At 38.6% G+C, this 25,170-nt stretch overlaps 1 protein-coding gene across 1 annotated transcript in view; it reads right to left on the bottom strand.

Annotated features, from left to right (window-relative positions):
- The window catches only part of fcho1 (FCH and mu domain containing endocytic adaptor 1), a 63,130-nt gene that overhangs the window by 8,745 nt on the left and 29,215 nt on the right, over positions 1-25,170 (bottom strand). Inside the window, exons 3-17 of the mRNA XM_074668084.1 lie at positions 19,251-19,342; positions 15,869-15,943; positions 15,301-15,442; positions 14,851-15,003; positions 14,292-14,396; positions 10,997-11,095; positions 9,057-9,153; positions 8,572-8,683; positions 8,463-8,487; positions 5,698-5,758; positions 3,521-3,714; positions 2,491-2,515; positions 2,281-2,337; positions 955-1,006; positions 17-141 (exon numbers count right to left, since the gene is read on the bottom strand). Of these exons, the coding sequence (XP_074524185.1) occupies positions 17-141; positions 955-1,006; positions 2,281-2,337; positions 2,491-2,515; positions 3,521-3,714; positions 5,698-5,758; positions 8,463-8,487; positions 8,572-8,683; positions 9,057-9,153; positions 10,997-11,095; positions 14,292-14,396; positions 14,851-15,003; positions 15,301-15,442; positions 15,869-15,943; positions 19,251-19,342 (1,414 nt within the window). The remainder of the gene's footprint in view (positions 1-16; positions 142-954; positions 1,007-2,280; positions 2,338-2,490; positions 2,516-3,520; positions 3,715-5,697; positions 5,759-8,462; positions 8,488-8,571; positions 8,684-9,056; positions 9,154-10,996; positions 11,096-14,291; positions 14,397-14,850; positions 15,004-15,300; positions 15,443-15,868; positions 15,944-19,250; positions 19,343-25,170) is intronic.

The following is a 25,170-nucleotide window of genomic DNA, read 5'->3' as shown; positions in this document are numbered from 1 at the left end:
AAACAGCAGCGCTTACATTCAGACGCTCCAAACGCGCTCTGCTCTCTGAGCTGATCTCGGCCATCAAAGCTTTTGGACTTAAAGGCCGATTCCAACGGAGGTCCAAAGAGACTGTCTGAACCCGACGCCGTGGAACTCAACCTGAGGGAGAGAAAGGAGGAGAGGAGAATCAGGGCGGAGTGACTGAAGGACTGAGGAGGAGGAGGAAGAGGAGAGGAAACAGGAGGGTTTGAATGACGGAGAAACAAACTATGAATCCTGAAAGTTCACTGACAAGTGTAAATTAATGAGTGTGGACTTTGATGGAGACACTTCTTTTAAATGTGAGTCATGTGACATCTTCAAGATCATATTTTCAACCAAAGTAGGAGACTGTTTCACAACATCTTGAGTAAAATAAAATCTTTATTTTAGGTTTTTTAGTTTGATGCTGCTGTAGTTTAACATTTTATGGCTAGAGTTCTAACTTTTCAGGTCACTTTACTCTGAAATTCACTAATATCTAAGAGGAAACTGAAGAATATAAAACAGGATTTGGATCAAGCCGAGAAAAGAGAAGAAGGTTTAATGCTCTAATACTGAAGTGTCACTTCTCTTCAAAACAGCACATATTCAATGTAAACTGTAAAATTTGAAAATATTTCTTGCATTTATTTCTAGGGTTTTCTAGTATCTCTTTTATGTTTCTCATTTAATCAGCTTCTATAGAGTGAAACCAAAGTTTAGTATTCATGGGATTAAAGAAACCATAAAGCAGACAGAGCAGATTGTGACAGTGAAAAGATGGGTAACAGAGAACAAACTGAACCAAAGTGAATCCTGAGAGGAGGAAACTTAAAGAGCTACAAATTGTCTGAAAAGGCCACCGATGACGCAAAATCCAAAAATGTCTCCCTCTCTTTCTGCACAGCTCAGAAAAAAAACTGGAAAAAATTAAGGGCAGAGCCGTCTCACCTGCTGTGATCAGGACTAGAAGTGGACCTGCGTAGGCCCTCCTGATCTCCATCTGTGAAGAAAACACACACACACACATTGAGATACAGTGACTCATTCTGGATGATCTCTGATCAGGACTAATCAGTAGCGTAGTGTTCGTAAGAGCGCCGTCAGGAGGCGGAGATTGAGTGAGACAGAACAGCATGAGGGAGAACCCTCCATCCATTACCTTCTCTGCAATAAATACCAGCAATTAGCCAGGTCTCACTCAGCCCCTGTCACTTCTGCCATCGCTGCAGATTAACGGCTTTAATCAGACGCTCATCGTTAATCCTTCCACCTCTGGATTTAAGAGAAAGACTCCTTCCTGCCATGAAGCAGCAGGTTGGAGCCTCTCACTCATGAAGCCTGAAGGCAGCTAACGAAGCTGTGGGGATAAAACATGCTGTGGAGTGTGAGCGGAGGGCATGGGTGTGACTAATGGAGGGTGAGTGTTAGAGCAAGGTCAGCCAAGATGGAGATTTAGTGTCCACAGAGAAACACAGAGGCTAAAGAGGCTAAAGAGGCTGGAGAGACAGAGATGCTGCTCTTTTGATTCAACATTTAAACTGAGAGAGACGCCAGGGAGAGAAATAACAGTTCACTTCCTTTAAAGGTGTGAACTATGGAGTAAATAAAATAACTACATGAGGCAGAAGTGATCGTGTTGGGATGAGAAGATGCATCTCCTCGTGGTAAAGTCGTCATGTTGTCTCTGAATGGGGGCGTAACTTTCAGAATGAACATCATTTTGTCCCAAAGAAGACTTCATACGGTGAGAGGAGGACACTTTTGTCAGGTTTAAGACGTATCCTGCATCCACTGGAGTCGCCCCCTGCTGATTGTTTAAAAAGTGCAGGTAAAAGACTATTTCTGAATTTGCTGTGTCAACTCTGAATGTACTGTCTGCTGTACACACATCTTTAATATTTCTGCTCTGACCCTGGATTGAAAAAAGATTTACAGATGAAGAAAACTAAGTAATGGTAGATGGACCAGTACTTATAAAGCACTCTTCTGGTCTTTCTGACCGCTCAAAGCTCTTTACACGGCTAGTCTCTTTCACTCATCCACTCCACATTCACACACTAATGGTGGAGGGAGTTCAACGGTAGGAAACAACAATTTCAACTTAAACATTCATACCCATCCACACACCACTGACCAACAGTGGGAAATTGGGGTTCAGTATCTCGCTCAAGGACACTTCGTCATGTGGCCACAGGAGCTGTGATTGAACCTTCGACCTTCTGATTGAGAGACGAGGACTCCACCACTAAGCTGCAGCCGCAAAGTCAGACTCACCTCTGTGAACCAATCCATCACCCTCCTCTGAGCGACCTCCGGCAGTGCTGGAGTTTCCTACAGAGAAACCACAGCTTAAAACAAAGAACAAGGACTACAGCATGTTTTGTTTTGTAAAATATTAATTCTTGGATGTTGATTTGTACTACAAAAAAAACAATAACTCAAAAATCAGACAAAGAGCATCAGAACATATTTGACCGAACTTACTGGAAAGATGCCTCTTGACTGGCGCCTGAAAGACCAGAGGGATGAAATTAATCAGTGTTTAAGATGATGTTTGCATGCATGTATTCTATATTCTTTTTTTATATTTAAGCTTTTATTCAATGCAAAACTAAAATATATTTTGCAGCTAGACAAAATTACATTAATTTTTCAGAAATAAGGAAAAATAGTGAAACAAGTATGACACGTTATTTTCAGACCATTGTTATAAAATGTGGTAGAAATAAAAATAAATAAATAAATAAATAAAAATCTTTTTTGACAGCAATTTAAAAGAAAAATAAAATAAAATAAATAAATGAAACGCAAATTTTGTATCAATAATTAGAAAGTCAGGGGTAGTAACACAATAAGAAATTTGCATTTACATTTACATGCATGTCTATGCCCCTTCCAACACAAAATGAAAGAATGAAAGAGTGCAAACAGGTCCAAACCAAATATGTTTCTGTGTAGACATATATCCAAGTTTGTGGTCATTATCAAGTATACTGAAAACTGATGAATTTAAGTATAATTTAGGTAGGGAAGAATGAGTAAAAAGTAAAAATAAATAAATGAATTAATTAATTAAATAAAATAATACAAAATTAGATAATGATATAAGTATAACAACCACAACATTAAAAAAAACTCATTGTGCATGTATCCTATATTCTATTCAATAGAACTTAAGCTTTAGTGCTAATTTGGATTAACACTGTGCATCTAATTATCAGAAAAATTGGTCTCCAGCGTATTGAAAGCAGGATGATTATATATCCAGAATTAATCTAAATAATGCACATAATGCATGGATAAACGTAGATGATGGCACCTGTAACACAAAGAACTGGCTGATTTTATTCTTGTAGATAAAAAAATCAAACACTCTCAAACATTACTCATTGAGTCTTATAACCTGGACCGACATCAGAATGTCTTTGAGGACAGCTAAGAAAGAGCCTGTGCTTCAAAACTTCAAATCCCCACTTCCTTAAGAAACAACACGTGTAAAAAGAGACATCCCAACCTGTTGTCTCACGGCTCTGTTTGGAGGCAGGGTGAGCGACCCGATGGTGGCTTTCAGCTCTTTCTCTGTAGCAGCCGAACTACTGCGATTGCTGCTAGCCACCGGTCTGATCTGGATGTGAAACTTCTTCGGCTCCTCGTCATCAAAGTCTGAGTCACTGGAGAAAAAGTTGTTCTCCTTCTCGTCAGAGCAGCGTTAAGAAAGAAGAGATTGTCAAGGAGAACAAGCTCACAGTGTGAACCAGGAATAAAAAGTAATTTGTTCATGAAAACTTTATTTCAAATATAATTTTGTCAGTGTTCATCCTTTTAACATGATGCTGTTTTTAAATCAACAGCAGAAATCTTCCGTTTGGTAAAATAACCTTTCATTAAAGCACTTCTACTCACACATCTCTGCAGGACTAATGCAGACATACAATCACATCTGACTGTGTATAAATGTGGTTTTCTGCTGTGCAAGATTGTGATTACTCTCTTTCATTTAGAGCTGCACGATTTGGGGAAAAGGTGCGATTTGCGATTAGGAGGAAAATATTGCGATTGCGATTGTGCTTGCGATTTAATAAAAAGGGTTGTGTCATGATGAGTCTACAGATTTGCTTGGTTATCATGGAGAAAAATCTGAATTGCATGTGCTGACATTGCGATTGCGATTGCGATTGCGATATCTTCTTTTGCGATTACGTAATTGCATGTGCTGACATTGCGATTGCGATTGCGATTGCGATAATCGTGCAGCCCTACTTTCATTCTTCTTGGTTAAATTCAACTAATGAATGTTTTAAAATTTCAAATTATGAATCCTGCCAAAATTCAGTTTAATCTTATAGTTTGAATCATTTTTAATGAAAAACAAAGTCTGATCATAACATTTTGATTTCACAGCTCCTAGTAACACAGCTCCTAAAATAAGTTGATAAGCAAGTTTTTGTCTGTTGAAACTTACTGTTTTCTTGAACAATAAACTTGTTATAGATGTATGGATTGTGTGCGCATGAAACGCAGCACAAAAACTACCCAAAATATCACATTGTGTCATAAGTTTTCATTATGAGCATGCTGCAAAAGAGTGTTTTTCCCAACCCCTTCTCAAGTAGGAATCTAACTGTTTGCACATACGCTATCAAGTCCTTGAAGTGCAAAAAAGGACTAATATGTCTTAAAACCAATTAAAAGGAAGCAGACTGCAGAAAAACCAAAACATGCTAAAAGAAAAAAAACAGAGGAAAAAGAAACCACAGAAAACTTCAGGTATAAGAGTGGCAAAGCAGACAAACTGTCACTTCCTGCCGCAGCATCATTTAATATAATAGTCATCTCAGCAAGAGCCTTGATGAATGCGAAACATCTATTCTGAGCGGACGAGGGGACAAAGTTTGTTATCACAGCGCTGTCAGGACACAGAGCTTCTGCTGATAAATGGATCAGGGATTTAGAGTCAGAGCATGGTGCATCAGGCTGCGAGAGCAATTCATTAAGGTCATATGTTGGTGCAGGACTTATCCGTATCTCAAGTATGAGGACACTTTTAGTCATTTATTCCAACAGCTTAGACAAAGACCTTTCAGTGTCTCTGACTCTGATGCTAAGAAGGCCAGAATGAATAAATTAGCTTTTCGAGGCCTTTCAGCGCTGACCTTCTGTTCTCTCTCGAAGTTAGGGATTTTTTTTTAGAAGTTTAATCAGGAGCCACAAGGTTTACTTTGATGCAAACTGTAACTGGCTGTAAAAACTTGAAGTTTATGACACCCTACAGACATCCCTGCAGACATATATAAATCTGAGATATGAAGTTAAAAGCAAACACACTTAATAAACCATGATGGAAAGAGACGTTCCAATAACTTTTAACTCAGGTTTTGGATGTATACTGAACAGCTTTCAAGTCTAACAAACACTTAGGTGTGAAATTTTGAACCCAAGTGTTGGACATCAGTCTTCAAACATCAAACTCCAAATCCTCCTGGACAATGATGCTCAAACATCTGAAGATAGGAGCTCCAAAGACCCAGTTTATTCGTTAAATCTGTTCTCCCGCTGTAAATTCACACACAGCATCTGCTACACGGTAACTCAGCGACTCTGGCCCAGTAAAGTTGTTACAATGGAAGAAAAGTAGACATGATGCAGACCCTGAGTTCTCCTGAATGAACATGAGTGATCATAAAAGGATATCATTCTGAGTGCTGTCAGCTCGGATGACGAATCCCTCATCATCCACTTCCAGAGGTGAATTCTGCATGAATGTAAAAACAGACACAAGAGAAAGACAGAGTGAGACCCCAGCTGTGAACAAATGGCACTTCAGCTACATTTCTCACACGGTGCTTTGTCAGTGTAACTCAGCCCTACAGCTTACATCACCCACTGAGAGCTCTGTGAGTAGAAACAGATACGACAGATGTATCCAGAGTGAGTCAGTGAACACTACTGTTAAACATTTGACACCAAACTGCCAACAAGTCAAACAAAGCTGCCGGCTATCGCTTCAAGAGTGCTGGATCCAAAGCTTCAGGATGCTTGGAAACCTGTCAGCTGCTTTTTGGCTGGTGTCATATGATCCTCAAAATAAGAGACATGAGGAGAGGAAATGCAGGTCACAGGGGTGTGGCTATTTTTAGACTCAGTACATGGGTACACACACACACACACACACACACACACACACACACACACACACACACACACACACACACACACACACACTAACACACACACAGATGGTATTTGATGAGGTCAGATTTCAGTCAACAGATCTACAGGACAAATGACGCTGCAGACATTGAAAATAGTTTCCTTTCAAATTCAAAGACACTAAAACATTTTAACATTTTATTTTCTACAAACACATGTAAACTTACAATGGACACACAGTATGATAGTTACTGGAAACAACTAAGGGGTTACTCAAATAGTTCTCCTGACTCAAACAGTTATGACACCAATACTAACACCTTGGCTTTGGTATCAGCTGATACTGGTCAGATCTGATACCAGTATTAATTCAACATTCTCTATTCCAGCGGCGATTGCTCTGAGACTGCAAAAGGAAGCTCAGCTTCCCCTAAAATATCTCCCAAAAAAGTGATGATATGTACTGCTGTCTGTACATTTCATTGACAAATTATGCGCTAGAACTCCTTCATCTTTTGTTCAGAATCAGCTACCTATCACAGGTAACTGGCTCGACCTCCGTCTCATTTATCCCCGCAGCGTCTCAGCGCTTTGACACAGTCGGATGCTGAGCGTCTTCTGACTTCAGCGGGGAAGCGTAGAGTGGGTTGTTCCACTCTGGAAACTGGACGGTCATTGGAAAAACGCTGGGCTTTGTCCTGCCCAACGGACGCTCAGCATCTCTGGGGGTCTATGAGGCAGTGGGCTGGCCTGGACACTCGGCTTCTGCATGATGATAAGATGATCTGTCTGAGGCCCTTTTTGATTGACAGTTAAATGAGCCAGTCAGCCATCTTGAAGTATAACCCTCCACCGGAGCATCTTCTGAGTTTTACAATCAGTTGTTCTGGACTGATCTGGAGGCTTTATCGATCCCCAGCAAATTTACTTTTCTTAAAAATGACGAGGGTCGTGATTAAAGTTTCTCTCTCTCTTTTCACCAATAAGCAGCTACAGCTACAGCTACAGAGCTTCTCTCCCTGTCACTCACACTTACAGCCTGTCGTAGTCTCACGTAGCAGCTCCAGCTGCTAGCAAGCTGGCACGGAGGGTAGAATTAACATTTAAATAAATAAACAAATTTATGATGTGGGCTGGAAAAAAATTAGCTTTCCTTCCTTGACTGACCAGCAGCCACCACAGCTCTATTCCTTAATTTGAGTTTCGCATTAAGAATCATGTTTTAATAACAAGGCTTTTCTAACTTTGTAAACCAAAACTAAATAAATATCAATTTAAATTGACTGTGTTATTAGTTGATGGGATTATAAATTCATAATTGTATGGTGAACTGATCTCCAATACCAACAGGAATTTCACTGAAAACCTCTGCTGTGGATAAGATAAGAAATCAATTTGCACATATTACTAGTTGTCATAGCTGCTGGCAAAACAAGCGTGAAGAACTTCCAAACTGCTGAGCCGCTGCAGGTATCTTCCTTCATGATATTTTAGCTCTGCCTAGAAAAAATGTAGAGACCGACAGGCATTGACGGTGTAAGACACACACATGGTTGTTGTAAACAACTCTGCATAGGGCTAGCATGAGAGACCTCTAGTGGCAGAAATCAAACATGGCCATAAGTTATTTTGGAAGTTTGAGTGATGAAAGTTAAAAATCAGAAATGATAGTAGCTTACAGTAGCACGGGTTCGAATATCACTGAAACAGTTTGACAGAGGCTGCTTGCAGAGAGCAGCTCCACTTGGCTTTGCAGAGACTTTTTGTTAAGCACCATGTAAATTCATGCCGCTGCCATGCCAGGAAGTTGAAAAGCTCCTAAAATCTCATGAACACAACTCACCAAGCAGCTGACAAATATCAGCGTCAGAGTAGAGGGCAGAGGGCATGAAAACTCTTATGCAACATGTCCCTCTACAGACATTACTGACATCTGAGGAACGTGGTGCCCCTGAAAGTGTTAAGTAGCAGCATCTGTGATCTGCTGTTTACTACCCTGCCCACATCACAGGTAGGCTCGTACATAAACACACACTTCCCTTCACGCTGCCAAAGCGTCTCTTCTCAGAAGTACGGGAATAAACTCTGGAAACCCCACACCAGCAGCTCTGTCATTATCACACACTGATGATTTCCTGCTCACCTTGCTGCAGACATTCACATGGGACACGTAACAGTTCAAAACACACACTCTTCTCTCAGCTAAGTGGAGGCACTGCTGTCTGCAGTGATATCTGGAGCTTTGAGAGTCTGACATGAAAGATAATCAGAGTAGATATGAAGTGTGAAATAAATCTTGTACTTACAAGTGCTTCTGTCACTGCTGAGTCCCTGCAAAAACAAAACACACAGATCTATTTAATCAACAGTATCTGAATCCTTTAACATAGAGCTTTTAACATAGACTCCACTCACGTAGAGTCTGGCTCCTTGTCCCTCTTCCCAAGTCCAGGGATTCTAAAGGCTTTTGCCCGACTCTTCTTCCCTCCTTCAGGTGCTGTCATGTACTCCTCGAAACCAACCAGGGCTGCAGACCACAAGTAGTTAGAGAGGAATAACAACAAAAGCACAAACAGGCATTCATGTGAGGACTCCTCTAGGAAGTCAAACCACCCACTCAGTGTAGTATTTTGTCACTACCAATTGTGAATCTGCCTCCACGATACTGTTTACAGAGTGGGTGTTTTCATATTTTTATTGTTGAGCAAACTGCTAATTCAGTCTTTATGCTTTTGTTTCCCTGCAACTGCAAACAAACAGTTCTCTTACTCTACATCCCCCAGGTGCTCAAACGAGGGAAAAAGCCCAAAATGCTCTGAGGTTCTGTTTTGTCAGCAGACTAAAACGTACATAATGGAAAACATTCGAAACAAAAAATTAGTCCTGGGATTTTACTGTACCTGGTCTGTCTTTGCCTGTGCCTTTCTGCTCTGCAAATTTCTGGATGAGATTATCGATACCGATGTTTTCCACATTCTGCTTGAATTCCTCGTGGACCTGCAGCAGAGCAGAGTGTTTATTTCAGTCTTTTGAGACACACAAATTGTCTTGTAAAAGTTCTGTGTAGTTGTTCTTCATAAATTTACGTTAACTTGGTGTTTATAGTAGTCAAACAGGATGAAATGATGATTCTGGTCTGCTATTGGAGTGTGTGCTGTTGGGGATCATAGATGCCAGTGGACACTGAAGCTGTGATCTAATGTGAGACTAGAGATGGGCATTGAAAGGATTGAATCAGTGCCCTTATTGATTCTGCTAATGGATCCCATTCTTTATCAATCCCCTTATCAATTCCTTCAGTGACTTTTTTTCTGCAAAAAAAAAAAAAGTAGCCTTACAGGTTTACTGAGTCAGCAACATCAAGTTGAGTTTATAAGTGAATAAATATGTTATTGATCACTAGATCTGGTTATCTCTGGGCGTAAATATAAAGAAAGAAGTCAAAACTGCATGTCATGTGATGTTGATGTACTCTTGACTCAAGTAGGCCATCTAGTGTCTTTACGTGGTTAAAGCATTATTTTAAGCAGTTTGGAACCTTGCAGTATTTATGAAGTGTTTGCAAGTATTCTATTATTCATATAATTCACATAAATAACACTAAAGTTTGTTGCAGTAACTTTGATTAGCTCATATTGAGCATATATATCTATTTATTCTCAATATCTAAGTGTCTTCCAATAATAACATTTCCCTCATACTGATTGTCTGACATGGAGAGTACATATCTGGATATACAAGATTATATTTATTGATTCATATGTATGTATGTATTGTATGTATTTATATATATATTTCTTTATATGCTTGTATAATACATAGTACATATGTATGCATAAGTCTAGTTTAATATATTGTTATATAAATATGAATATTTATGTATTTGGATGTATGTATGTATACATGGATGTACACTAAAAAACTCTATTTAGATACTTATATTGAAGGTATTATATTGTTTCTATTTACAAATGAGCGTGAGGGTATATATATATATATATATATATATATATATATATATATATATATATATATATATATATATATATGTGTGTGTGTGTGTGTGTGTGTATTTATATATATATGTATGTATGTATGTATATATATATATATATATATATATATATATATATATATATATATATATATATATATATATATATATATATATATATATATATACATATATATATAAATACACACACACACACACACACACACACACATATATATATATATATATATATATATATATATATATATATATATATATATATATATATATATATATATATATATATATATATATATATATATATAGATCATTTTCTGTTTGTTTTGCCTTTGTATTTTTCTACCTTCTGTATTTATTTTTATTTTTCTACTGTTAAATTGACTGAAATAAATCAATCAAATCAAAAGTATTTTGAAATTTGGATGCTTCAGTATTTTTTTACAAATAGTAACTGTGATGTCTCTGTGATGAAAGTTAAAATTCTCTTCTGAAGCCGAAGTTATACCAATGTGTGCTAACCTCTAGCATATTAATGCAATTTTCCATATACATTAGCATCAAGCTAGCGCTATTTTATTTTTATCGTTTTTGGTAAATAATGAGATTTATACCATATTGAATGTATTGAAAAGGAATCTCCTGTGAGAGAGTAATGTATATTTATTTGTGTGTTCAGTTCTTCAGTATAACTTCAAGCTAAAAAAAGTAGCAAAAAGAAGTAGAGTCCTGTACTGGGTCATTGTGGAATTTTTTTTGCAAGGGGTAAAAAAAATAATAATAATGCAGCCCTATTATCTGCACTCATCAACGTTGGATGTAGCTCACCTGTCCCACTTGAACATGGGTGTCCTCTATGGAGTGGGAGTAACCTTTGATCAGCTGTTTCATCTGACGCAGGTGAGCCTCCTCGATTTCCTGAAACTTCTGCTCACACAGAAAAAAAAGAAAATCTGTTAAACCATATAAAACTTCAAACTATTCATGCTGGTTAATTCAACTGTCTCAGATGACATTTCTTTGTGACCTTCTGAAAAGACGCAAACGGTGTTTCAGTATTTGTTGAGTTAAAGCTGTTGGTTTATGTTGTCGCTTTAACCCCTTTTCAAAAAGATGCAGTTTCTCAAATGTCAGCCAATTTCAGCATGTCTGGAGTTTCAGAAGCATTTAGAGGAGCACCCATAATCCAATAAAGCTGAACTTTTACACCATATTTCTTCATACACAAGTTAAAAACAGCCTTTAAGAAGAACCAAGAGACTCAGAAAGCAGCTTTTTTTTTAAAAGGGAAGACAGCCAGCCGAAGAGGCTCCGGGTTGCCAGCTTTTTAAAGCAGACATAATTTGGGAGGATTTAGTGTGATCCTGCCCCCTCTCAGGCAGCTCATTTACTGAGGTCTGGTTCATAGGAATTTTCTTGATGTAGTGCCATTGGCTTTGTTTGAAAAGTCAGATTGTGAGCTGAGTTTTGCCCGTTCCTGATCTCCAATTAACACGGCAAAATGTGGGCGGAGATAGCAGAAATAAAACACTTTTCCCCTGACTATAAACTTCTGCTCTAATCTTCGTAGATTGCTCTACACCCATCTGTCCTGAGCCCCTGCTCCCAGTGTTACTACATGTTAAAACTTTAACAGGCCTGGGAATCAAACCTAATCTCTACCTTAACTCAAAATATGCATTAGTTTTGTTTAACTGAGCTTGAGTAAAAGTTCTTGATTAAATTGGGTCAACACTAGAAAAAAAGAGATCTTAGTCAAACTTATTTGGGATGTGAAAGAAAATTGACCCATGAGAGGACTTTTTCATAGAAAACATCTGTTTCAAGATTCAGATTAGCTTTACAGCAAATCCATCTTCTGATATAGGGACAGTTGTTTTTTTAAGTCTCAAAAACAAACTGTTTCTTACAGTTTTCCTTGTAAATTAGATTATTAACTTGTGACTTCAGGATTATTTCTAAACCAAAGGTTTCATGTGTGTGCTGTGTTTTGTGTATTGTAGGTCAGATATGAGTACTATTTTTTGTTAGCATACTTTGAGTCAATTAATTTATTGTTTGTATTTTTATGGGAGGTGGGTTGAAGGTTGGGTTCGACTACCTTTTCAGTCATAATGAAAAGCTGCTTTCATCTTTTATTTAGTGAATAGTAAACTGTTTATAAAAAGCTTTCTTCGGTATTCAGATCAATAAAGAACTTTTACAGTTCTAGTCATATTCACCCATTCACATCACATTTAGACCAAGCGACAACCTCCAGTCTAAGAATATGAGACAATGCGAAAGTGTTAAAATTTGCTGTTTCTTGAGTGTTCGCTTGAGGCTGGCTCCGGAAGTACTGGAAGTCACAAACACACCAAGCCAAAAAAAAAAACGTTTTCAAAGCAGAACATTTATTATTACCTATTATTACTATTACTATTATTATTACCTATTTACAGTCGGGTTCAAAAATTGTCTCCTGTCTGAATCGCTAAATGTGCTTTCGGCACACACTGTACGGGAGGTGAATTTTTTTTTTAACTCTGCCATTCAGAGGATATTAAGATCGTGAGCTCGCCCAATCAGAGGCAGAGGCACAACTAAAGGTCAGGTGAACAACAGTCGCCCTAAAGCTGTACGCAAAGCCTCTGCCACAACCAATATGGCCGCTTTAACCAATGTGCTTTGTTTTCTGTTTCAGAAACAGACAGGTGAAGTCAGGAAGACTACATCCATGTTTTATACAGTCTATGATTCAGACGTTGTAGGCAGAAGCTCCTCTGTAAGGCAGCCCATCAGTATTAAATATTACGGGGCACATGCAAATGTGACAGTCAGGGCATTTCATGGTTGGGTGTCTTTCCAAGGACAGTTTGGCAAGTGGTCAGCCAGACCTGGGATCAATCCTTCACCCTCTGCTAGGAAGATATCACTGAGCCACAACTGTCCTACTTTTGTACGTTTGTTAATGTTTACTTTGAGAGCTTTGCCCATTGACTTATTTTTGTACTGACAGCGCCCACAACCTCAACTTCAGAGTGCTACTCACTGATACTTAAAGTTACAAGGTGACAAGAAGTTGTCCTGCAGCTCATTTGCTTCTTCTATCAGGGGGAAGTCTGTAATGCTCTGTATGCTTCATATTTTCTTTCATTTAGTGGCAGTTGATAGTAAGTGTCCAAGTATCAGCAGCAGCTCTTGATTCAGAAATATGCTTCTTGTTTCTCCTCTGTACTGATCTCCATCTTTGTAGTTGACAAACACCAGATGTCCCGTCTTCTTGATTTCAGTTTGTACTGTTGAGGAGTGACACTGATGAGCACATTGTAAAAGTTGAATATTTACAGCTCAGACTGCAGTGAGGTGCAGCAGCTTGTTTTTGTCACCTAGACTTTTTCATTGTTGGCCATCAAAAAGACGACACAATACATATCCTCACGTACCCCCCCTTTTATTAAGCAATATGATTCCTTTGCTCACATGCTTTTATACACATCAAACGTTAGAAACAAAGAGAACAGACAAGACTTTTATTAACTGTTGTCCAGACTAAATACATCCATTAACAGGTGTCCTTATTGGCGCCCTGAGAGAATACACTGTGTGATCTTCTCTTGTATAATAAAAAGGCATTGTGCTCTCTTATTTACTGATCCTTCATTTTTGGATATTTTTTCTGCTTTGATCCTTCTGACACTGTTTTTTTTTTCTCTCAGAGGCAGCACATGCTGTACCCCTCCTCATAAAAATGTCCAGGTTTTTCTCTCAGAGTTATTAACGATGATAATTGGTCACAAGGATTTCAAATGTGAAACACAGAAGTGTTAGTTGGGGTTTGTTTTAGATTTCCATGGCAACAGGAGCAGTAACCATGGAAGTGTGGAGGAGGTGATTAAAGGTATTAGGTGGGGGGCAGGAAGTGCGTGTGTGTGTATGAGCTGTTGTAGGAGTCGGGTGTTGGGGTCTCCATTTGTGTGGATAGGAACGACCCAGGGTAATAAATGAAAGGATGAGTTTTGTGTGACAGGAGGTTTCTGAGTCACAGAGATGAAAAGAGAGATGGAAGCTTAGAGAAAAAGAAACATAAACACAGCACCAGAGGAACGGAAGAGAAAAAGAAGTGGTCCTCTGCTCAGCTGACCTGGGCCGACTCGCTCATCTTCTGCTCAAACTCTCCTCCCACACGGTTGTACTTCTCGATGCACAGTGCAAACGACTCAGCCGCTTTCTTGGACTTCAGCTCCGCCTAGTGTGAAAAGAAAGGTAGAGGAGAATAAAGACCTAACATATCATAAAAATGATACCTAAAAATGATATTGATATTTCAAGAAGAATTAAAAAAATGTGTTGATCCCACAAAAGCACCTGAGAGCTTTCTGTTATTTCATGTTCGTAAACTGTGAAACTCTTCTGAACATCAGACATGAGTTGAATTTGTATAAAAGAATAAGAGCAGTTATTTATACATAAAGATACATTTATTTTCAATTAGCCTATAAGTGAGAGGTCATATATTGAATAAAAATTGGGCGAATAAATCTTACTGATCTTGTTTTATGATAAAACTTGGGAAGGCAGGTGATTGAGGCTCTATTCTTCTGATTTTTGTGTGAAACAACCGTTGTATTTCACACACACTTTGATAGCTTCTAACGAGGGGCTCAGAACCCTAAGGCAAAAGTAAAAAAGTTTTGTCTAACTTTTTCCACTTCTTTCTGTGGAGCTCCTTCCTTCCTGAGCCGGTCCAGCTCCACACACTTGGCGTGATATCCCTCCTTTGACTTTTGAAGGTGACCGTTCTGAACCTGCAGCGCCTGCACCGCCTCCACTGTGCCTACCATCTCCTCCTTTGTCTGCGTCACACACACACACGCGCACACACCCAAAGAAAAAGTAACATGAACATGCTGTCCAGATCATTATTGAACTTGATATTTTCAGGGAAACTGAGGCCATTACTGTGAAGAGAGGAGACGGTAATTGGATTTTGCGTGAGATAAATTAGATCAAGATGACAGCGGCTCGATGAAGGGCAAATAATGAGAAAGCATCCCAGTCAATGTTCAGGAACAGACAGGCCGGGACAATAATCTGCAAATTCTCAGAATAACAGCGGAAAAAAAATTAACTCCCTTAATCCGCGTAAGTACCTTGCGGTGAATTTTGACCTGCTCATCCCCATACTTGTTGATGTCACGGATGAGATCGTTCATCTTTCTCATCAGCTCAAGGTGGCAGAGGGCCAGTTTGTCCGAAGAGACTCTGAACACGTCCCACATGGGAGCAAAAGTCCTGGGAACAACATGACATAAACATCAAGCACAAAACCTACTAAGTTTAAACTCTTTCTCCAAGTCAGCTTTACATTGGTATTAATTAAATCATGTTTTGGATTTTTTCAAGATTAAGCCTCTGAAAAATATCTCTAAAAATCAAATAAAATTCCAGTTGTAAGTTTTAACATCTTTGTTGAACTACACAGTGTGAGAAGACCAAGCACACAATAAATCACAACCATTCACTGTAATTTCAAACAATAGGAAACATAAGGGAATAATCTGAATGATATACATGGACATTTGGTGATGCAGATGGCGTTCATTCATTTATCATGTGTAGCCATATGCGTAGTAAACAAAGCAGCAAACATCTCTAATCATATGGTTTCAGCAGGAGCTGAAGGAGTGAAGGAAGTGTAATGTTCCTGTCTGTACTGACCCCTGTGGACTTCCATTACTGGCCATCTTTGCCAGTTTGCTCATTGACTTGGAGTAGGTCTCTTCAACAGCAGCACTGCAAAAAACAAACATGGGAAGATTAAAAAAGCAAAACTCTAAAATAAAGCTTCAAGGAGAGAATTTAAAATCTTTTATTCACAGCGTTAACGTGTTTATTTAAGGCTGAACTGACGGTAACTCAGCAGGAAGAGTGATGTTGTGCTAATTCTTCTAATAGACTTTGGACTGGTGAGTTTAATGCACTCTCCCCCAACACTATTGCCTCTGCTAATGGCCTCATATGTTATGTTCGCTATCTGCTGCTTACTTTGCTCCAAACTCCAGACTCAGCCAGAAAAATAAAGATTGATTTTCATCCGAGTTGGGAAAATGGTGCAATGAGCCACATGTAAATGATAAATGGACTAGTTTTCCAAGGCTGAGCATAAAACTTTAATATCCATCTGTAGACCCTGAAGAGAGAAAAGGAGGAAACATTGATCCAAATGTCTGGAGGGAGAGCTGAAGAGCTTGAAACTGAAAGTCGTAAACAAACACAACATCAAACACTATCAATCTTAAGAAGTGATACTAAAATTACATGTATATAAAAAAAATAAACTGCAAATCAGGTTCTGTCACAAAAATGGACAAAAAAGATTTCTATTTTTATTTTTAACACATTGATACCACCAGCATCGAAAAGACATTTATATTTGCATTTAAACTAACCTACTAATCTATCTAAGTATAATAACTTTTTTGAATGACAGTGTGAAATACCATAAAGGCTTTACTTTTAGTGGCGCAATTACAAAGATGTATCACCTTATTTTGCAGCTCATCCTCACAGAGCTCCTGTTTCTCCCTCTGTGCTCTTATAGTGTCACATTTTACTTTTAAGAGCATCTCTTTTTTTTTTTTTTACAATACTAAGCTTTAAATAAGTCAAATGAGCTCCCTTAATAGGTGGTGGGGACCAAAAACAGAGCAAAAAGAGTGAAGCTGGATTTACCAACACACCAGAGACGCGAAAATGATATGAATTGTAATATTGCTCTGACAGTGTATTCAGATCACTATTAATAACACACACAATAGAGTTTGTTATTCTTGTGTTCTAAACTTGTGTCTGCTGCCCCCAATTGGCAACAAATGGGACATGGAAATTAAGAAAAGCACTCAGAGTGAACAGACCTCTGCCAAGCATATTGTGATTCTCACACAACACTTTAGTCCTACTTTAATGTTATACTCCCTTTCAGCAGACTGTCTGCTACAATTTGGTGTTAGTTGCAGGTTTGTACGATAATTTGTTACCTGACAGTGTTGAAAATTATGATGACCCAGTACATATTTCATCTTCTGGATCTTGGTATCCAGAATATTGCCAGGATCTGGATCATACTTTTACATCTGTCAGAAATTATGGTCACTTTGTCTTGTATTCTTTTGCAAAGCAATCCAACCATTTATGGTGGAGTTAAGTACACATATGGTGAAAAAAAGCCCTATCCCGCAATGATAAAGAATCCTTTAAAAACTCCTGGACCCAGACGGTGATCCAGATCACCTCCAAAATTTTATCACTTCTTCCTTATCCCGTTTTGAACATTTCCTGAAAATTTCATCAGGATCGGTTTGTTAGTTTTTGAGTTGTGTTGTTCACAGACAAACAGACAACCTCCTTGGCGGTGGTAATTAGATAGAGAACTATTTAAACCTTAGGTAGATTGGAGGACCTGGCACCAATCTAAGAGCAATGAAAAACAAGTTTACTGAGGGTTTTTTGAGATAAAACACAAATATAAAGTTTCAACTGTTGGTTATGATAGTTGATGGTGATTTGTTAGACATAATCATAAAGAAGTCCATCATAAACAGATAATCCATTCGTTAGGGCCTGGAAGTGAAAACTGACTTTGTCAGTACTTTCTGGTCATGACCCAGGTTAAGCTCCTCTGGATATTCAAAGCAGTTCCTCAAAAACTACTCTTGATTACTTACTTCTGTATCTAAGAGCTTCATTCTGGCAACTGCTTGATTCAAGAAATCGAATGATTTTTTTCTTACCTGCACAGACCTTGCATGAAATGAGGCCAACTGATCTAATTTAGGATAAGATTTTTTGATATCTATGAGCAAATATTCTTTTTTGCTCCGTCTGAACAAAGACTGAAAAGGTTTCCATGTAACAACAAACCCCTGACAAGTAAAATTTTTTGTCAAGTAAGACATAAATAATAAACTAACTGAAAAAATTAACTGATAGATTTCATCCATGAATGAGCCTGGAACTTATTCTATCACTACCTGTTGTGTCAATGATCGATACAAGACAGTTTGACAGAGACCTGTTGAGCGTAAGGATGAGACGTGACGTGTGCATCTATGTTTATTACCGAGTTTTTTCCCCTCGTGTCTTACTTCAAAACCACAGAGCGAGAGAAAGATGGAGCACATTCATCGACACGATTGCCTTTGCTCCATCCTGCGGGATCGCACACTATTTTACCCACAATGCCAATACTTCATTTCCTGACTGCTGATTTGTTGTCTGTTTTTGTCCCCAGAAGATAAGTGAATTTCCCCCTGAGAGGAATGAGCACAGGCGGCCTGAATCAATGTCAAGATTATATCACTGGTCTGAGTGTGTATGTGTGTATGTGTGTATGAGTGTGTGTGTGCTGACTTCCAGCTGTGAGAACACAAACTCCTGTGGGAAACTCATTACTCGCCTCACTTCACTCACTGCTTATCACTAATTAGAAGACAAAGTGCTTAATGTAACAAATTAGCCACTAAGTGAAGACAGTTTTTATTGGAAAGTTGACCCTCTGCTGCCCTGCTACTGGTTAGCATGACAAGCTTTCAGTCTGTTTAACAGTAATTTCTGGTTGAAGATAACTCATATCTCAGAGTAAATTTACCGACTTGCTCTGACAGATATCCTCCATCAGTTACAAACATGGCTGGAAGAGATACCTCTGTTCAGCTCAGGGATAATCCAGCTATTCAGGCCTGTGTGTGAGAGTTTTTGAAGATGCTGCACTTGAAAAGTAGCACAGTAGTGAGGACTGGGGTCAGAGATCGCAGTGAAGAGGGAAGTAGATGTAACAAAGAGAGGCTTGTTAAAGAGCTCTCACCAAAATCTGCATTCTTCTTCAGGACTCTAAACTGAATTAACCATGAAAACCTTGTTAGATTCAGCGAAAGTTGAAACACGGAAAAGATCATTTCATTTCTGAACCTTTCACCCAAACTTGGCACAAACTTCTGTATTTCATTCCCAAGCAGAGGCGAGTATGTAGAATTCCTCCATCTGAGCCCCATCACTGGTGTCACCTCCCACACAGATATTCACAAATACACACAAACCCTACCTCTCTCGGACAAACTCGGCAAGCTCCTTAGTTGCCAGTTGGCCATGCTTCATGTTGTGGTAGAGCACGTCGAAGCCGGCATTCTTCTCCCCCTGCCAAGAAGCAAAAAAAAAAACACACATACACAACGTCTGTTAGCACCTGAAGGAGATCCAGCACAAGAAAGCTAAAACAGTGATGTCACTGAAATCATAATATCTTCAAGCTAACTGTATCAGTGGCTCACGGGAAACATTTCTCCACCAGTCACATAAACAACATTCAACAAACATTTCTGAAATTATGTAAAAGCAGTTTGTGTCTCTGATTGGATTAACTGCTGGCAACAGATAAGTGTGGTATACTGGAAGTTTCAGGAACACCAATTATACACTTGACAGAAAAAAGAAACCCTGCTGTGTCTGTTGTAGAGGTGTGAAAAAAATATTGGCAACATGTTGTGATACTTTGACCTCCAATATAACATCGATATTTCAACTTTTAATATCGATATTTTCATAAGAATAAAAAATCATATTGTATTCCTGTATTCCTTGTTCCTTTTAAATTTTAGTAATATCTTGATTTAAATAAACATCATCACTATTATTTTCTTATTTGTTCTTACCTGTGTAGAATATGGCAATATATTATCGTATCGTGACCTAAGAATCGCGATGCATATCGTATCTATTTGATTGAAAACAACTTTTCTGTTTTATTGTGTTTCAAATAATGAAAGTCAATTGCAGTGTTTCATACATGCACTTAGCTTAAAAACATAAAGTGTGTCAAGTTTGTCACTTAAACTACTGTGACATTAAACTAATGTTGCAAAAAAACAAACATTGGTTGAAGAACGTGGTCAGTTGGTGAAAAATGCCTCTTGGTGTAACCAATGCTACTCATAAAAAATCAAATATTCCACAAAACATGACTATGATTATTATTTTATCAGTTTACTACACTTTGAAAATTAACCTAAAAATCATTTTAAACTAACTGACCCAAGCATAGAGAGAAAACATTGATGTTTACGGCATTAAAACCCACACCATCAATTTTAGGAATCAAATATTCTGAATTTACTTTGACGTTATATTTGTTATACAGTTTATGGGGAACATACAGTGGAGTAGCTCTTTGGCGCCATCTACCACAGTGGAGGTGCGGAAGACTTATTGTACTTCCAGCTTACCTAAAATATGAATTTTTAATTTAACAAAAATATTTATATTAAGAGCCGAAATATCGATATTACATCACAGGTCAAAGTATCAACGATATGTATGGCTATTTTTTCACACCTCTAATATTTCCTACACTGGCTGTTAATCATGCCAAATATGAATCTAACGATAATGAAAACAGGTGAGTTACAGAAGAAAAAAACCCTGTACAGTTGAAACAACTAATGAGATTTAGAGAATTAGGTTGTGAACATGTTAAAGCTTGCTTCTCAAAAAGTGGCGCTTTGGCCTCAAACAGGACCTAGTTGACTTCTGGATAGGAAAGATTCAAATTGACAACTTTCCCGCTTAATTATTTTGAACTTCCCACTGTATTCATTTATCAGAGGTTGCTCTGGTATGGTATTCAAGTCATTCATTCGAGCAAAATCCGTGGATTTCATTTTACAGCAGATTATAAAAACAGTTTCATAAAAAAAACAGCTTGCCACACTTTTTTCATCGCTCAGTTGATGTCAAACATTTCCAGGTTAAGTTCAAATCAGTGTATGAGGTATACTTTCTAATATCAAATTCAGTTTGTTTTTTTTCATTTCCTTTTTTCCAATATTCTGTCTCCTGTCAAAAAAGTGAGTTTTAAAGAAGAGGAAAACAAAACAAATACAGTCACAGTCTTAAAGCTACAGATTACTGAGTTTAATGTACATTAGTCAAACCTGTCTAAGAATAGATGAAGCCTAAGAGTGAAACAGTAATGGAAGCTAATGAGTTCATTTACTGACTTTTTTATATAACAACACTGGTTGTTGTCCAGTCATGGGCTAACTCACCCTACCCGTCTATGAATGAAAAAAAACACACTTTAACAAGAGTAGAAAAAATGAAAGTGTGAGAGTAACCTGTCAAAATCTGATCAGTGTTAGTGTAAGATCCACTGATATTTCTTGTACAATATAAGCTGCATTCAAGTTATGAAACATGATAATTTTGTTTTCCTAAAGTCTCTGGATCACTATGTATTTTGTTGTTTATTGTTTTAAAAGTGGCTGTGACTTGAAGCTGGCGTGGGGAACATTCATTTTGTTCTGGTCATGGCGCCCCCTGTTGGTGGGGTGCCAGTTGGCCCAGCAGTTTGAGTGCACAACACATGCAGAGGTCCTTACTGCAGAAATTGCTGGTTTGACTCCTGGCCACAACCCTTTGCTTTGTGTCTGACTTTACTCTTTGTTCCTTTACTTTCTCCCTTTCAAGCTGACATGTCAAATAAGTTAAAGGTGGCTCAAAAAAACATTACAGTTTCTGTCTGGATTGGCTATTTCTGCAGTATGCTTTCCATCTCCTTGTCTGACTTTCACTTGATGGCAGCAGTAACAGGCACTAAATGATGATCATTATCATGTAGAAACAGTAAAACATATTTTTAAAGGTTTTCTTTTCTTTTATAGGCCATAACCAGCTAAAAGTCCTCACAGGAGCTTTAAGTTTGAAAAGTTTCTTTTTTGCTGATGTATCACTGTGAGGTTCAATTACTGTACTAAACTGCTGCTGCACTCCCAAAGACCTGATCTCATTGTTTGTTGTTCATCTGTAGAGCACAAAACCTCAAGGCGAGCATGACTCAGTACAAAGTGAGAAAACCACAGCGCTGTTGAGAGAAAAGTTGCTCACCTCGCAGCTATAAGCAGATTTACCACTGACTACAGCAACACCTCACACCTCACTCACACACATAATGGCACAAAACTACGTTTCTGGTAGCTTAAAACTTTATAATCCTGAAGAACGCTGACTGAGGCAGCATCATTACAAATAGCCTGCGTCATTTATCCAGCCTCACCACATTTTTCAGTCAGCAGACGGCCGGCTGTGTGAGCAGACGGAGACACAGACAGCTGCTTCTTAAGGACCTAAAAATACCCTGAAGGAGGAGAACAGACCAGTTCCCAGGTACCAGGGGAATGGCTGGAATGCCAAGGAAGGGTCACCCAAAACCACACACACACACACACACACACACACACACACACACACACACACACACACACACTTTGAGCATGCACAGAAGAGACACAGACAGGCCCACTGGACCTCGGGCACTGAGGGATGAGAAACAGTTGATCTGAGAGAAGTCAGACGGATTGATCATCAGACGTGACAGAAAACAAACTAGAACGCTGAGCCGCTGAAGTGTTACTGCTGACATCAGCTGAAGAAAGTCAGTTTCACTCAGCCTCATCTTTCAAAAATATGGGAGCAGAAAACTTTCAAAACTTCATCAGGCCTTAAAAGATAACTTTAGGGAAAGACCTCATGTTATGTGTCGAGTTTGTTTTCCTCACTGTGCCAAAATTTACCAATCCAAGACTTCAAAACCAAAATCAAACCAAACCAAAACTTTTTTGTACTGTTACACCTTCTTTACTTTTCCATTATGTAAAATAAACGAAAACAAGGTTTGCATCTCCTGAGAGAAATATCCATTCAGCTATGTTCAAAAGGTCAGTTTGTCTTCATCACAAAAACCACAATTCATGTCTGATGAAATCTATAAAGCATCGTCTGAGAAATGGGTTTTCAAAATGTCATTTTTGAATTTTTAAAGCGTTACAAAATAAACACCCCTTAAGGCAACCCTATCAGGGTGTAAGCAGAGATCTCATCTCAGGTCTCAAGGTAAACAAATCAAGTCATCTGATGAAAATCAAAAATATATATGGACCATATAACCATATCACCATAAGGGCAGGGATAAAGGAGATAATGTTTTTAAAGTCATTTTTTTGGGCTTTCTATGCCTTCAAATGGATAGAGGAGGCAGGGTGAAAGTGGGGAGCGAGCGACATTGAGTTTACTGGCTCTTTCAACTACAGCGTGTGTGTGTTTTTGTGAATAATACTGCCAACACCTCAACTGCTGCAGCTTTAAATGGGTAGCATTGTTGTGAAACGTATATTCTGCTACCTTTGTCTGATACATTAAATGTCTCGTCTAAGGCACCTTGAGTAAGCGAGCTTAAAAGGGAGCTAGATTTAGTTATTTTGAAATAAATTTGTTGTCTAGTTCAATCAGACCTAACATTGGTTTTATTCCATCTTTTTAAGTTTTAATTTTCCTTTTCCTGAGTAAAAAAATAAGTCTTTTTTTCATCATCACCAATAGATAATTGCTTTGAAATAAACAGAAGAGGCATACTTTCAGGTAGTATTGAGTGTTCACTGACTGGTGTAATAAGTAGACAGGCTTTTATTGAAACTCGACCCTCCTTGCAGAAAGGTGAGCTGCAAGTTCATGGCTTAAAGCACACACACACACACACACACACACACACACACACACACACACACACACACACACACACACACACACACACACACACACACACACACACACACACACACACACACACACACACATCTGCCTCTTGTCCAGCACTACTAGATTGCTAGAAGAGACAAGAATTCAAAACTGGCACATATTTTCTTGTCTGCTCTGTTCCTCAATAAATTCTTAGAGAAAAAAAAACATTTTTTTCATTTACAAAGTTTCTAATAGTCAGGCACCGCCACTCTTAATGGACTTCAGAGTGTCGTATCGCCAAAACATCGAGCTTCAAGAATGAAGGTCTGCTCATAATAACTTTCATTTGAAGACAGAACCTGAGGCAGACGCCATCTCTGCTTTTGAGAGGAGGCTTAAAACTCAGGCCTAAAACCCCAAAGTGCTTTGAGAACTACAGATAAGATTATAATTTCTGTAAAAACATAAGAATCCACAAGAAAATCACATTTCACCCTGTTGAAAACTTGCCTTTTATGATGTGTCTCATTGTTCATGAACACATCACTCAGACTGGCAGGTGCAGCAAAAACTAATGTGCATTATCAGAGTGTAACACACTTACATGGAATGATCTGGAAGGATCCATAACCTAACCTGTGCATGTTTAAGTGTGTATGCCATTGATTGAGCAACAAACTGCGAGCTGATACTCCAACATGTTGAGTCATGCCAAGCAATCTGAGAGCACATTACATGACACCTCCAGACGGCCTCCTCTGAGTTTCTCCTGCTGCCATAATACATTCTTTAAGCCCTTTAAGAAAATCCCTCATGTCTGATGTATGCAAACCCCCTCTTCTCTCTGCTTTGGGTGATCTCTTTTTCATCAATTAAGTTGACCGTTTTGGTCACGCACGATGGACTGCATTACCATCACAATGAGTGGGATGATGGGAGAGGAGAGGAGAAGAGAGGGATGGAGGGGGTTCATGGGAGGTGTAAAATCTACACAACTTTCTCATGAAGACCAGGACTTCTGGAGACTGCTGAGAGCTGTGGGGGATCTGCTGAATTTTGTCAAGGGGGATGGTGAGCAGCAGGGAAATTATCATTTTATCTCAGTCAATCAAATGCCAGAAATCCACTGTGGGGAAGTTTGGATCGCTGGTTTCATCTTCTTTCCATAAACTGTTTGTGATCGGCTGACAGCTGGTCAGGCCATTGAATTTTAAAAATGTGGGCTGAGTATCATTCTCAGATCTCTCAAAGAAACCCAAGCTAAAACACAAGAAAAAAATTGTAGTAAACTTCATGTCAAGATTCCCACTCAGGCCAAAACCCAGAAAGTGCAAATGTAGGTCTTACTGAAGGAAAAAACACATTAACGTGGGTCAACGACTAAGTTCAGGGAAGGGTCAGTTCATTCAGCACTGTTCAATAGTGGAGATGCTCGAGGCTGAAGTGTTGTGGAG

This window comes from Halichoeres trimaculatus, unplaced genomic scaffold (genome assembly GCF_033239565.1).
Source record: "Halichoeres trimaculatus isolate MK-OKI-2021-1 unplaced genomic scaffold, fHalTri1.1 fHalTri1_scaffold_4, whole genome shotgun sequence".
Classification (NCBI taxonomy): Eukaryota; Metazoa; Chordata; class Actinopteri; order Labriformes; family Labridae; genus Halichoeres; species Halichoeres trimaculatus.
This window is presented reverse-complemented; position numbering and strand designations above follow the sequence as displayed.